The sequence below is a fragment of the Epinephelus lanceolatus genome, chromosome 11 (assembly GCF_041903045.1).
Source record: "Epinephelus lanceolatus isolate andai-2023 chromosome 11, ASM4190304v1, whole genome shotgun sequence".
Taxonomy (NCBI): domain Eukaryota; kingdom Metazoa; phylum Chordata; class Actinopteri; order Perciformes; family Serranidae; genus Epinephelus; species Epinephelus lanceolatus.
The window spans coordinates 4150093-4165762 of NC_135744.1; the positions used below are offsets into that span (position 1 = coordinate 4150093).

Here is a 15670-nt window from a genome sequence, read left to right on the forward strand (position 1 = left end):
TTTCAGTATCATTTTCCAGAAAGGAAGTACCCTTGGACAGTCCCATATAGCATGAAGAAATGTACCCTCTTCTTTATTACATTTCCAGCACTTTTTGTCCTGGGTTAATCCCATTTTAAACAGTCTCAGGGGTGTGAAATAATATCTGTGTACAATTTTATAGTGGATAAACTTACATTTCACATCCCTCGTAGCCCATCCCACATTTGAAATCACATCTTGCCATGTTTCCTCATTAATCTCTTTACCGAGGTCCTTTTGCCATATCAATCTCAGACTTTCACACATTCTTTTTTGTATATTTGATATTTTCTTATAAAATCCTGATGCAGAATGTTAGTACGGAGCCCCTAAAGGGACATGGAAGGGAAAAAAATAGACGGTTGAAAAAAAAAAAAAAGTACTTTTGCAAGATCTCGCAAAACTTTTGCGAGATCTCGCAAAACTTTCCTTTAAGTAATGTACTTCCAGGTCAGTTTGGCCCATAGAGACTGCAAACAAATGCAACAATGGAGCGCATTCACCCATGGGAGAGGCTCATAGAGTTTTATTTTGAGATTGGCCTCAAATATAAAGACATTAAATCAGTGCTCGCGAGTAAACACGGTTTTCATGTAAGTGAGAGACAACTGAAGCGACTACTTAACGCAAGAGGACACTTTCGTCGAAAAACATTCTGTGACTTGGTGGTCCTGATTGAATTCATTAGCAACCAAATACAGTACTCTGGACAGCTTCACGGTTACCGGTGGATGTTTGCTAAATGCAGAGAACATGGACTACGAGTGAGGAAAGAGGATGTGCGCTTGGTGTTGAAGGAGCTGGATCCGAGAGGAGTGTCATTAAGGCAGGCAAGACGTCTCAGACGACGGAGCTACTTCTCAAGAGGGCCAAACTTCATATGGCACATGGACTCTTATGATAAACTGAAGCCATATGGCATTTGTGTCAGTGGAAGTATTGATGGTTTTTCGAGGAAAATAATGTGGCTCAATGCCTACACAACAAGTAGTGACCCAAAGTTGATCGGAGGTTATTATATGGACATAGTGCAGCGTTTAGAGGGTTGCCCTCGGATTGTGAGAGGCGATCTTGGAACTGAAAATGGCCATGTCAGAGGTTTCCAGCGTTTCCTCGTCCCCACTCCCCCAGACAGCACCCTTGACAGTTACTTGGATGGAGCCAGCACCGCCAATCAGAGAATTGAATATTGGTGGGGTTTTCTTTGCAGCCAGTGTGTGGAGTTCTGGTTATCCCTGTTTGGAGACCTCAGAGACAATGGGTTCTTTGATGGTGGATTTCTGGACAAAAGCCTCCTTCAATTTTGTTGCATGGGACTCATCCAGGTGAGTTCATGAATTATGTTTTCATATGTGTGCCTGTGTATGTGAGAGGGAGAGGGGAGGCAGAGAGACAGAGAGGAGGGAAGGTGGAGAGAGAGACAGGGAGAGGAGAGAAAACGATAGAAAGGGGAGATGGGGAGAAATGGAGAGGGGGGGTAGAGAGACAGGGATAGTAGAGAAAAAGATAGAGGGAGAGGAGAGAAATGGAAAGGAGGTAAAGATGAGCTCAGGGGGACACAGAGAGGAGGGTAGAGAGAGAGAGAAGAGAGTTAATGCTCTAATTTAGTGCTCATTTAAGTTGACATGTATGTACAGTTCTTCCTAAATGTATTTGTGCATTCTTTTTAACAGGATGAGTTGGATGACACTGCACAAGTTTGGATCGCACACACCATCAGGCCCTCAAAGAACATAAACGTCCCCAGCGGTCGGCCTAATGTGATGTATGCCTTGCCTGAACTTTACGGGACAAGAGACTTCCTTTCCCCAGTTGAAAATGAACATGTTCAACTGTGCAAAAACCAATGTGTCTTTCGCCGGACCATACCATGCGATCCGGATTTATATGAACTATGCAATATCTTTATGGCCGAGTCTCATCTGACTCCACCAACAGATCCATATCAGGCTGTGAACTTGTATATGCACCTAAGAGAGGCCATCAGTGTATCTCTGTAAGTCACAAGTATTGAGTTGTGTCCTGTATGGGCCAGAGAGTTGAGCTGTTGGTATAGTGTATTGTATTTTTCCTTGCTATCATTGCTATCATTAACCATGCTATATGTTTATGTTCTGTTATTTTAACTGATTTGATTTGATGTATGTTTGGCTTGATGTATGGGTAAAAATACAACACTATTGATCCTCAGCTGGCGTTGCTTTAGAGATAAAGCCTATCAAAAGCCAAATCAACCTGTGTAAAATTCATAACTAGTACCAAAACAGTCCATTTATCACTTAATTAACCAATGGGAAATTAATGCCACAATTTTGATAACTATTAATTTGTAACTGTTACAATTAAACTGTTTCTAGTCTGTAAATGTGAATATTCTGTTTTTCCTCAATATTTTATGATAGGAGAACATCTTTGGCTTTTGAACTGCTGGTCAGGCAAAGCATTACTAACATTAAGAATAAACATGCTGTCTTGGTTACTGACTTCATCTGAAACTGGCCTTGAAATCAACTTAAGTTCTTAACATACTATTGGATGTTTAAAAACATTTATGCAGACATCAGCCCTGTTGATATTTTATGAACCTGCCTGTAAGATGACTCAAATACTACTACTACTAGTGCAAACATCAAGTGACATCTAGTTGACAGTGCACAGTCAAGATATCTGCATGAACAACCTGTGTTGTGAAATATCAGAGAGGGGTAGAAAAAAGAACAAACACTTGATATTTTTGTTAACAGTGGAAATATTTTTATTAGTAGTTATTCTGTATTGTTTCTCAGTGTGAAATCCTGGCTTGCAACCCTGAATAAATAAAAAATATGCCATATCAGTTTGGTTTTTTAATTAAGACCAATTGAGCTTGAACTTGAAAATATGAAAAAAAAGTACAATGCATAAAGGTCACTTCATGGCAAAAATGCACACACATTCTATTTCTAAAAAAGATACAATGTTATAATGTGGTGCTGAGGTAAGACAATAATAAATGACAGTAGTATAACGGAAATATTACATAATCATTCTGAAGGCCAATTGAGCATATTAGGCCTTTCCAAGCCACATTTCACACAGGCCACACCAGCCTGTAGATTTTGTAAACATTAACTTAAAAATGTTTTCCCCTGAATAATCAAACAGGTATGACTCTTTAACACATTAACACCAACAATTCACAATTCAACAGGTATGACTCTTTAACACGTTAACACCAACAATTCACAATTCCACCAGTGATGGACAACTCTGTAATCTTTCTTAGCAACAAGCTTAACCATGAAGCTCATGTTAGGGTCACACTGATGGAAATGAAAGCTGCAGTCATTTTTAAAGCGTAATTTAAAAAATTAAATCCATGTGAAAACTATGGTGGTGTACTATTGCACAAAAATAAAATAGAATTGCAGACTGCTCTACACACAGTTCAGTGCATCAGATGTTTCAATGACAAAACAAACAACAAAAACAGTATATCATTATAAATAAAATATAATCAACCATACAATAAAGAGGCCATTACTATGAGGCCTGATCAGGACTGCTCTCAAGTTCACAGGATGTCCATTTCAAAATAGTTACTGGACAGGATGTTGTCAAACTCTGTGCGAAATTCAGGGTAAGAGCTGTATGTGCATGGTACTTCAAGGGTAGCACCACAGGTATGAGCAACAGGCCTTCTGTTTAGTCCAGTTTCAGCATTAAAGCATACCATAATTTTGTCAACACATATGACAGAGGAACCAGTACAGAAATGCAGGATTTTTTCAGCTTTGGTTTGGTCAGCATTTTTCACGTAACGTTGGAGATGGTTAAAGGTTGCCTGCTCTCTCTGAGACAGCACCATCTTTGTTGTTTCAAACAGTTGCAACACTCTTTTGCCTGTGGCTTTCTTTGACTCATACAGAGACAACACACTTTCCTTGTCTGATAGTTTCTGCTGTACAAGTGCCATGGGTGTGGAGAAGCAATCAACTATATATTTTGGCTCTTGTAGAATGGCTTTGTGAGCCACTGTTTCTATGGCAGGTTGCATGCTGTTCTTTGGAGGCAGGAAATGGGAACTCATCCTTTTAAAGAGGTCAAGCAAGTCCTCTTCATCACTTTCCTCCATTGTGCCCTGGAGAGCCTTCTCAACAGCTGATCTCTCAACAGGAGGAAGGTAGTTGAGAAATGATGTCATCAGGATGTCTACATCAACTGAGTCAATGCCATGGATGCAAGCTAAAATGAAAGCCTTTGATAGCCTCACTGGCATGACACCGTGGTCTAATAATCCTTTCACCCAGATCCGTCCAACTGCTTGCCATTCAGCCTCACAGAAATCTGGCCTCAGCCTTGGCACTTGCTCTGTTTCCCCTTCACACTGTTCAAGAAACTGTTCCCAGAATGCAGTGTAAACCTCCCTTGACACTCCAGCATCATCAATAGCTTTTTCATTTACAAAGTCCATCTTTAGAGTCAAATGTATTATGCTGCTGTCCATAAATACAGCCAAAAGATCTTCAACAACCTTTATCCTGCAAATTGATGCACGTCGTGTGCTCTCAGGATTTCCTGGGTAGTCAAGTGAGGTTGATGGGGAAAGCAGGCTGCTTGAATGTGAGGGCAAATCTTGTGGTAAAAGATTCAGTCCACTGTCCTGTGAGAAGAACAAAACATCCACAAAACAAAAGAGCGTTTAAACAATGAAGCAGAGGTGAAAATATCCTAACTTTTAGTACGTTTGTGTGAAGGTCAAAATAATACTGCATCCTATGTTTCCCATAATGCAACTCAAACTCCCCAACCACCCATGAGACCTTCTTTCAAACTGCACACCTCCAGTTTACAACATAGGCTTTCTATTGAAAAATTGTTGTCTCCAATCCCAAGACAAGGTAACTTCAATATACATCATCACAGTTACTTTTTCAGACCCATCAGCGCTCCTCCAGAGCCTCACGGGACATTAAACAAATGTTTTTAAAAGCTGAGCACTAGAGTAGACTGACCTACCACACCTTCAGAAAATGGTATGCTCAAAGGCTCCATCATATCACATCCAAACAGTTATGTAAAATCATACAGTAGTTTAGAGGATGTGTTCAGGGTTGCTTGCAGTGATGCATCTTACCTGTGCAGTTTGCACTGCCTCCCCATGTATGGACTGCACAGCTAGTGTAGGCAGGTCATTAGCTGAGGGCAATGGGAGTTGGAAAGCCTGCATAGTCACTCCATTCATCTCAGCACTCTGAAGAATGAAACATAATGTATTAAATGACAGGAGACACTTTGACCCTAAAGTCTATGATGCGATTGCAGACTGTAATTTATAAAAGTCTTTCTAAATTAGTCTTCTACATCATCCTATCTTCTAGTTAAAACCAGGAACACCCATGAGATAGTCATAAAAAATCCAAATACATTTTGGGAAATGGAAAAGAAGACAAAAACCTCTAAAATTACAGAAACAGAAAAGCATCATAAAGTCACAAATCAATGTTTATTTGTGCTGCTGCACAATCTCAGGAATCAATTCAAAGGGACTCTGTTGACTTATTTGTTTTTAAGACAAGTTGTGCATGACATAGCACTATACATTAGAAATAGAAGTTTGGGAAAAATATTTTGATATAGAAATTTGATATAAAAAGGGAGAATTTTGAGATTGTGTGGAAGCAAACATGCCTGACTTAAGAGAGTAAAATGATAACTTACAGAGGAATTCCTCAGGTTTTCATCAGCTATTATTTTGATTTTTTGCTATTTAAATTGTTCTGAAGTAGCAGCATATAAGCAGTAGCATAAGCAATGTGATGTTAATTATTGCTGTGGCAAAATGAAGGTCTAAATAAACAAGGCGTGAACTAAGATTACAGTCGGTACAGTAAGTGTTTCACAGCACTGTAGGCCATTTCATTTGTGTGGGAACATAACAGTGCATATGCCATAAAAAATAGGACATAGTTAATTTTTTTGGAGTCGGGATGGGCAGTTGAATTGTTTCATACAATCAAATTTGAAAAAAAGAAAGAAAATACTTTACTGACTTTAAGTAGCAGTACATTCCACTCTTTGTACTGGTTTAAACACCTGTATTAGTATTTCTACCTCCTTACCCCAAAACGTTCCTGATCTTATCACATTATCATTACCTGTGTGACATCCTCACTGTTGACGTTATCCAATGTGATCACAATTGTCATATCTCCATCTGCTCTGCCAAGGTCCTCTTCCGGATCCCATACAACTGTATCTGCCTTGTCTACTTCTGGAACCTCTTCAAAAGTAACGCAACAGATGTGGTCAGGCTCTGTTTGTGGAGAGGCATTAGGGACTGCTCTGGTCAGGTCAATAATTTCAAAGCAGGAGTCAGGGAAATCATTAAAAGGCTGGAGATGATTCCAGACTTCATCATGATCACTTGTGTTGGTGTCCTGCCCCTGGCCAATGTGAGTTTTTTTAATGTCTGTTGGGGTTGAATGAGAGGGATGTGATTTTCCTGGACCTTGTGCTGTCAGTCTCAGAAGCTGCTCTTTGTTTTTTGGAGCTTGGTTGCAACTGGAAATGCATATTCTACAACAAATAAAAGACACATTTTCAAAATTATTGTCAGCAGTAATTTAAAATCATGGAATGGAGGAACATATTTAAGATCAAATGGTGTGCAAAAAATACATATGGTTCAAAGAAGCTCCACTAAAACCTATTAGGAAATATACAACATGAGCAATATTATTAGATATTCTTACATCTTCCCATACATTGGCAGCAAAGTGGTATACAGGTGATATTTCTCATTAAAAAAATGTTTCTTACTGGTGAGAAAATAGGTGTTTACCATTGTTGGCACACAATCTCACTCTGTGTTTTATGAAATACATGTGCATTATCTTTTAATGAAGTTATTACCTGAAATGTAATCTTCAAACAAAATCTCCTTCCATCTGTCATGACTTTACAACAAATATTGTTCCTACTGCCACAAACCTGTTCGCTTATGTCACTGTCAGATGAGTGTCCATGATCCAGTAGATCTGTAATCGAATCATCTGCATCAAGGTGAGATCCATCCTCAGTCAACTGTGAATCTGCTCCCTCAGTGACGCTGACAGATAAATCCTCAGATAAAAAATCTTCACTACATTCATTCACTTCAGATGAAGACTGATCTGTTGAAGGTCCTTCGTCTTTTGTGCAAATATAAAATCTAAGCAGCTTCAGTTTGGTTTGTTCATACAGTCTGCCAACAGCCTCATCCAAAGGAATGTGCTTTCTTTTAAAATCACAGACCTCAAAGGTAAAGTCGTCAGCTTGCCCTTTGGTTGAGTGCCCATTTGGGAAAAATAGCTCCTTTCCTAGCTCCAAAATCTGAGCAACAGTTGTTGTTTTTTCCACAGTTGCATGTCTTGTTCCTCCGCCATTTTTGGTCCTCACTTGATGGTATTCATTACTGTGAAAATGAAGCCATCCAATTTCAATCTTCCTGGAAGTCTTTTCTCCTGCAGTATTTCTCTGTCTTGCCATCCCCTCACCTGGCTTTTGGAGCACACCTGATGTACCACACAGCACACCTTTTGTCCTTGATCTCATTTTCCGAGTTTCTATTTTATCTCTTAATCTTTGTATAAGAGTCTCTTTGTCAAGGTTGCACATTGTTTGTTGACAGAAGGAAAGGGCAGCTACCCTGTCACCATATGAAGTGATATATTTGGCCATTTGCTCATCAGTCATAATGGAAATTACTGCCTTGTCAACCTGCAAACAGAAAATATTAGAATACTTGAAATGTTTACTTTGAACATGTACATTTAGACAGCCTCTACAATATGTGTTTCTTGCCATGGCGTCCACAGTTACCATGGTAACCAATTTTGTGGCGTACAACGACACACAGCTTGACATAAGGCAAAGCGAAATTCAACATCTGTAACCCTAACGACATATGGTTGTTGGACTGGCATAACTTAAAGTTAGAGCGCTAACATTACAGCTAGCGTAACATTAATGCTAACTCCCCTTTTCCCCAAGTTAGCATCTACCGTTATTCCAAGCCCTGTGTTGTTACGCTGACTTATTACGTTACTGAATGAATTTTATGCCCACCTTGTCTCTTTTCATGTGCATGATGGCCGCTTGAGGGACCTCTCTAGACCGCAAAAACTGTTCGAAATCCTCCTCCATGACTCCCTCTATTTGCGAGAGGGACCCAGCTGCAGACAAGACGGCGGGGCGCCGCGAAGTCCATACCGGAAGTTAATCTTCTTCGTGTCTACATACGGGAAGTCCATACCGGAAGTTGCATACATACCCGAAGTGTCCTCTTACGTTAAGTAGTCGCTTCAGATGTCTCTCACTTACATGAAAACCGTGTTTACTCGCGAGCACTGATTTAATGTCTTTATATTTGAGGCCAATCTCAAAATAAAACTCTATGAGCCTCTCCCATGGGTGAATGCGCTCCATTGTTGCATTTGTTTGCAGTCTCTATGGGCCAAACTGACCTGGAAGTACATTACTTAAAGGAAAGTTTTGCGAGATCTCGCAAAAGTTTTGCGAGATCTTGCAAAAGTACTTTTTTTTTTTTTTTCAACTGTCTATTTTTTTCCCTTCCATGTCCCTTTAGGGGCTCCGTAGAATGTAAACTATGAGGTAAATTAAGAAATTTTTGGACCTCATTCTGTGATGATTTTGGTTCCTGTGGTATGTTTTTGGGTTTGCTCTCTCTCCCTCCCCTCTTTTCTGTTCTGCAGTGCATGTGTGTGTCAGGGGGTGTGGCTGGCTTCTCCTGCAGCAGCAGATGAGGCACACCTGTCTTCACTCACCTCATCTTCCTGTCTACAAAAGCCTGGTCTTCACTTCACTATGCTGCCAGATAATTCCGTCATGTTCGGTAGAGCTCTGTGTTCTTACATTTTGTATCTTGTGATCAACTTGTTGCATAGCTGTATTTTTGCTGCCTGTTCTTCTAGTGTTGCTAGAGTTCTTTTGAACTTACCTGTGGTTTTTTCCTGTTGTGCTCAGGTCGTCCTTTGTGCCTCACCATGTGCCTGAGTTTTTTCAATCCATCCTTCGGTGAATATTCTACGAGCCAGCCAGCTCCCTGCCTCCACTGCCTGCTCTTTTGTTTTTTCGTGTTATTAATAAACCTTTTTTTGTTACTTACCTGCATCAGTATCTGCTTTGGGGTCCAAACAAAACCGGAACTTAACAGAATTATCTGGCCACCATGGACCCCGCAGATACTGAGAGGATCAAGCAGGCAGTATCCTCTCAAGGAGCTCTTGTAGGGCAGCACGAACAAGCCCTACGGGAGATTGTGGACACTCTTCACAACCTTACCACCAGTGTGACTCAGCTTGGCGGCCGCATGGACCAAGTCTCCACTCATCTCACCACACTGACAGCTCCAGTCCTCGCTCCGGCTCCTCCAGCGCCTCCAGCTCCTCAAGCTCCAGCTCTTCCAGACACCCAGCCCAGCCACCCCCATGAACCCTTCATCCCCACACCTGTGAGGTATTCGGGAGAGTTAGGGTCATGCCGTCAGTTCCTTCACCAGTGTTCTCTTGTGTTTGATCAGCAGCCATTAACGTATTCAACTGATAAATCTAAAATTGCTTTTATTATGAGCTTGTTAATTGAGAAGGCATCAGCTTGGACGGTGCCTATGGCTAACAGTAACTCATCCATTAGTCAGTCTTTTCAGTTATTTACTGCTGAGATGCTGAGAGTTTTTGACCATCCGCTACAGGGTAAGGAGGCCAGTAACCGGCTTCTTTCCTTACGTCAGGGCTCAGATTCTGTTTCTAGTTACTCCATTGATTTCCGCATTCTTGCAGCCGAGAGTGGGTGGGATGAGAAAGCCTTACAAGGGGTGTTCCTTCGTGGGTTAAGTGAGGAGTTAAAGGATGAGCTAGCTGCTCGGGATGAAACCTCCTCTTTAGAAGAGTTAATTTCCTTGGCCATTCGCTTAGATAACCACCTCCGTGAGAGACGTAGGGAGAGAACAGGCAGGCAGAGTTTCCCTTTTCCCCTCTCGAAGCCCAAGTCTCCCCGGCAGCCGGCACCATCTGCGTCTCTGGAGCCACCTTCCTGCAGTGTTTCTCCGCCTACGGCCTCATCACCTCTCAGCAGCAAGGAGCCCATGCAGTTGGGGAGGATGAGGCTCACCCCTGCAGAGCATCAACGCTGTTTCCACCAGAGGCTCTGCATTTACTGCGGCCAGGCTGGCCACATCCTAGCCAACTGTCCCGCTCTGCCAAAAGAGCAGGCTCATCAGCCACAGGGGGGGCGCTGGTGAGCAATGCATCTGTCGTTTCACCCCCCTCCAATCGCATTCAGCTTAAGGGTACTGTGTCGTGGTCGCAAGTTTCTCTACCTCTCCAAGTCTTGGTTGATTCTGGTGCAGACGACAATTTTATTGACTTTGATTTTGTTTTGCAGTCTGACTTACCCACAGAGCCCCTTCCAGAACCCAAGGACGTTTTTGCCCTTGATGGAAAGCTTCTCGCCCGTGTCACTCACCGTACTGCCCCAGTTTCACTGCTACTTTCTGGTAATCATCACGAGACTCTTTCACTCTACATCATTTCATCGCCCACTTACCCGCTAGTGTTAGGTCTCCCTTGGCTTAAGCTCCACAATCCACACATAGATTGGTTTACCTCATCCATCACCAATTGGAGTCTGTTTTGTCACTCACATTGCTTACACTCAGCCAACCCCACCACTGCCACCATCACATCAGTTCCACCCAAGCCTGTCGACCTCACCTCTGTCCCTTTTGAGTATCACGACCTCCAGGAGGTTTTTAACAAGGATCATGCTTTGTCTCTACCACCTCACAGGCCTTATGATTGTAGCATTGACTTGCTCCCTGGCGCCCCCTTACCTTCCAGCAAACTGTATAATCTCTCCAGGCCCGAAAAGGAGGCCATGGAGACTTACATAACTGACTCCCTTGCTGCTGGAATCATTCGTCCCTCTTCCTCACCGTTGGGGGCGGGGTTTTTCTTTGTTGACAAGAAGGACAAGACTCTACGCCCCTGTATTGACTTCAGGGGCTTGACATAACTGTTAAAAACAAATATCCCCTTCCACTCATTGACTCAGCCTTCGGTCCCCTCCACCAGGCCACTGTCTTTTCCAAGTTGGACCTCCGCAATGCCTACCACCTGGTGAGAATAAAGGAGGGGGATGAGTGGAAGACTGCCTTTAACACTCCTCTGGGTCATTTTGAGTACCTTGTAATGCCTTTTGGATTAACCAATGCACCAGCAGTTTTTCAGGCACTCATTAATGATGTCCTGCGTGACATGCTCAACAGATTTGTGTTTGTTTATTTAGACGACATCTTGATTTTCTCTCGCTCACTCCAAGAACATGTCCAGCATGTTAGATTGGTGCTGCAAAGATTGTTAGAGAACAGACTCTATGTTAAAGCTGAGAAGTGTGAATTTCATGTTTCATCTGTTAGTTTTCTGGGTTTTGTGGTGGAGAAAGGGCAGATCAAGACCGACCCTGCCAAGGTTCAGGCAGTGGCCGAATGGCCCACTCCTACAACTAGAAAACAACTTCAGAGGTTTCTGGGGTTTGCAAATTTTTACCGCCGGTTTATCCGTGACTATAGTTGTATTGCTACTCCACTTACTTCTGTGAAATCTCCCTTTGTGTGGTCACCTGCAGCCGAAGCTGCATTTGTGAAGTTAAAGTGCATGTTTTCTTCTGCCCCTGTGTTGTCTCACCCTGATCCTGCAGCTCAGTTTGTGGTAGAGGTTGATGCCTCGGACTCTGGTGTTGGGGCGGTCCTCTCCCAGCGCTCCACCTCGGACCAGAAGCTGCATCCCTGCGCATTCTTCTCCCGCCGACTCACCCCGGCAGAAAAGAATTATGATGTGGGGAACCGAGAACTGCTGGCGGTAGTTTTAGCCCTCCAAGAATGGAGGCACTGGCTGGAGGGCTCTACTCACCCATTTGTGGTATGGACTGATCATAAGAACTTGTCTTACCTCCGTTCCGCCCGCAGGCTCAACTCACGCCAGGCTCGGTGGGCCCTGTTCCTGGGCCGGTTCAACTTCACGCTCACCTACCGGCCGGGATCCAGGAATGTCAAGCCTGATGCCTTGTCACGTCAGTTCGCCCCTCCAGTTGAGGAGTCATCTGAGTCATCCTGCCATCTTCCTGTGTGGTGGGAGCAGCCAGGTGGGAGATTGAATGGGTGGTCCAGGAGGCCCAAGAGGATCATCCGGCTCCCGAGGATTGTCCACTGGACCGGCTGTTCGTGCCTCCGTCTGCCAGATCTCCAGTGCTCCAGTGGGGACATGGCTCCAAGGTTACTTGCCATCCAGGTTTTCATCGGACCCTGGCCCTTCTTCAGCAGCGCTTCTGGTGGCCCTCCATGTTCGCTGATACGAGGGAGTATGTCTCCACCTGCTCCGTGTGCGCTCGCAGCAAAGCATCTCACCATGCCCCCGCTGGCCTTCTTCGCCCCCTTCCCATTCCTCACCGACCTTGGTCTCACATCGCCGTGGATTTTGTCACAGGCCTGCCTCCATCGGAAGGTAACACCACTATCTTAACTATAGTTGTCCGTTTTTCCAAGGCTGTGCACTTCATTCCCCTGCCTAAACTACCTTCTGCTCTCGAGACTGCTACTCTGCTCATCCAGCATGTCTTCAGACTTCATGGCATTCTGCAGGACATAGTGTCAGACAGAGGTCCACAGTTCTCCTCCCAGGTATGGAGAGCCTTTTGCCAGGCATTGGGGGCGTCGGCCAGCCTGTCGTCGGGTTACCACCCACAAACTCACGGTCAGACGGAGCAGGCGAATCAGGACCTGGAAGCAGCCCTTCGTTGTGTCACCTCATCACCCGGTTTCCTGGGTTGAATATGCCCACAACTCCCTAGTTTGCTCCGCCACAGGTATGTCTCCATTCATGGCTTCTAATGGTTTCCAACCCCCACTGTTCCCAGCCCAGGAGACGGCCGTGGCAGTTCCCTCGGTGCTGGGGCATCTCCGGCGTGCCCGCCGAGTCTGGCGTGAAGCCCGGGCAGCTCTCATCCGCACTGCTGCTCGGAACCAGAGACTGGCAGACTGCCACCGCACTCCAGCCCCAGATTACCAGCCTGGTCAGAAGGTCTGGTTATCCTCCCATGACCTCCCACTTCAAACCGAATCCCGGAAACTGGCACCCAGGTACATTGGCCCATTTGAAATTGATCACATTATTAATCCCAGTGTGGTTAAGCTAAAGCTGCCTCCCTCCTTGAATGTCCACCCGTCGTTTCACGTGCCACTCCTTAAGCCAGTTTCCATCAGTCCTCTGAGCCCTCCGGCCGAACCCCCTCCACCCCCCCGGATCATTGACAACCACCCTGCATTCACCGTCCAGCGGTTGTTGGATGTACGTAGGCAGGGCCGGGGCTTCCGGTATTTGGTAGATTGGGAGGGGTATGGGCCAGAGGAGTGTTCATGGATCTCTTGCTCCCTCATTTTGGACCCTGATCTCCTCAGAGACTTTTACACCCAGTACCCGAACAAGCCTGGTAGGCCGCCAAGAGGCGTCCCTTGAGGGGGGGGGGTACTGTGATGATTTTGGTTCCTGTGGTATGTTTTTGGGTTTGCTCTCTCTCCCTCCCCTCTTTTCTGTTCTGCAGTGCATGTGTGTGTCAGGGGGTGTGGCTGGCTTCTCCTGCAGCAGCAGATGAGGCACACCTGTCTTCACTCACCTCATCTTCCTGTCTATAAAAGCCTGGTCTTCACTTCACTATGCTGCCAGATAATTCCGTCATGTTTGGTAGAGCTCTGTGTTCTTACATTTTGTATCTTGTGATCAACTTGTTGCATAGCTGTATTTTTGCTGCCTGTTCTTCTAGTGTTGCTAGAGTTCTTTTTTCCTATACAGATCGAAGAATTATTCCATATAGAGGAATAACTTTGCTTATATTGTCAGTGGGCGTGCTCTCGCCCACGCGCTGTAAAATTAGGCTCCTCTCTTTTGTCTGTGTTACTATATTCTTCTGAGATAACATTCCTACAACCCCAAATGATGCTGCTAACACCTCCTCTATTTTTACCCATGGGTTAGATCCATGTTTTACCCAATGCCTTGTTAATTTATTCATTTCAAATGCAATGTTATACAACTCCATATTAGGGAGGGCCAATCCACCACATTCTCTTGAGGCAAACAGTTTTTTCAGAGCTATTCTCGTTTTTTTTCCATTCCACAAAAAGTCTGTAATCAGAAGATTATATTGTTTGAAAATTCCATCAGAAATAATTACTGGTACCATCATAGAGATATAATTAAATTGTGGAGCTACATTCATCTTAATGATATTAATTTTCCCCCATAATGTTAAATTTAATAGTTTCCATTTGTCCAGATTTATTCTAATTTTTTTAATTAAAGGAGACATGTTAATAGAAGTAATATTTTCAATATCTGGACATAGCCTAATACCTAAATATTTCATTCCAGTTGGGATCCATTTAAATCCAAATTTGGAAATAAGTGATTGGTTACACCCTTTTGATATTGGCATACCTTCAGATTTTTGCCAGTTTATTACATAGCCTGATCTATTTGAGAAGGACCCTGTCGAACGCCTTTTGCGCATCTAGTGAAAAGGCAGCTATTGGTATATTTTCGTTCTGATTGAGCTGTATGAGATGTAACAGACGTCTATCTGTGGATGACCTTCCTTTTATAAATCTTACTTGATCCGCTTGTATTACGGATGGTAAAATATTTTCTACCCTCTTAGCGAGGACCTTTGTAAGAATTTTGCAGTCCACATTAATTAGACTGATGGGCCTAAAACTTCCTGGGTCCGTTAGGTCTTTATCTTTTTTAGCAATTAAAGAAATTAAAGCTTCATTAAATGTTTCTGGTAGCTTACCAAATAGGAATGATTCTTTAAACACTGTCACAAGGATAGGGGCTAGTTTGTCGACATACCTCTTATAGTACTCTGAGGGAAAGCCGTCTAAACCAGGCGACTTTCTGGCCTTCATCGATAAAACAGCACTTTTAACCTCCTCTATTGTTATAGGGCTATCAAGATAATCTTTCTGATCAATTGATATTCTGGCAAATCAGTCTTTGAGAAGAATGCTTCATAATCACTCACCTTTGGATTAATTTCTGATTTGTAAAGCTGGTTCTAAAAATTTTGCAAATGTCTTAATAATCTCCTTAGTGTTTGTCAACAATTCCCCTTTATTATTTTTAACAGCGGCTATAGCATGACTAGACTCCTTTTGACGCAGCTGTCTAGCCAGTAATTTCCCTGATTTTTCGCCACTCTCATAAAAATTACTTTTTAGTCTAAATAGGACGTACTCTGCTTTTTTGTTGTATATTTCATTTATTTGAAGTTTCAGGTCACATATTTGTTTAAATACTGTATCATTGTATTTTCCAGATATTGTTTTCTCTAGTTCTTTGAGCCTAGACTCAAGATTATTTATTCTTTGTGTTTGTTCTCTTTTTTTTTTTTCTACTGGAATAAGCTATAATTTTTCCCCTTATATAAGCCTTAGAGGCCTCCCAAACCGTTCCAACCCTATCGGTTGAACCAATGTTCAGCCGAAAAAATTGGTCAAGTTCCTCTTTTATCAAATTATTGAATTGGGGATCTTGAAACAGAGATATGTTCATCC

General features: G+C 43.2%; 1 protein-coding gene across 1 annotated transcript; it reads right to left on the reverse strand.

Annotated features, from left to right (window-relative positions):
- Nucleotides 1-2758: 2758 nt before the first annotated feature.
- LOC117260799 (uncharacterized) lies at nucleotides 2759-8297 on the reverse strand. The gene is made up of 5 exons (XM_078172157.1): nucleotides 8110-8297; nucleotides 6994-7761; nucleotides 6159-6579; nucleotides 5138-5254; nucleotides 2759-4663 (listed from the first exon to the last, which is right to left on the reverse strand). Exons 3-5 carry the CDS (start codon nucleotides 6207-6209, stop codon nucleotides 3575-3577), a joined length of 1257 nt encoding a protein of 418 aa, XP_078028283.1. The 5' UTR covers nucleotides 6210-6579; nucleotides 6994-7761; nucleotides 8110-8297; the 3' UTR covers nucleotides 2759-3574.
- Nucleotides 8298-15670: the final 7373 nt, after the last annotated feature.

Coding starts and splice junctions, on each gene's coding strand:
- LOC117260799 (XM_078172157.1), bottom strand. CDS start 6,209: ATGACAATTGTGATCACATTGGATAACGTCAACAGTGAGGATGTCACA. Junction 5,255..6,158: donor ACAGTGAGGATGTCACACAG/GTAATGATAATG, acceptor TTCATTCTTCAG/AGTGCTGAGATGAATGGAGT. Junction 4,664..5,137: donor AGGCAGTGCAAACTGCACAG/GTAAGATGCATC, acceptor TTCTTCTCACAG/GACAGTGGACTGAATCTTTT.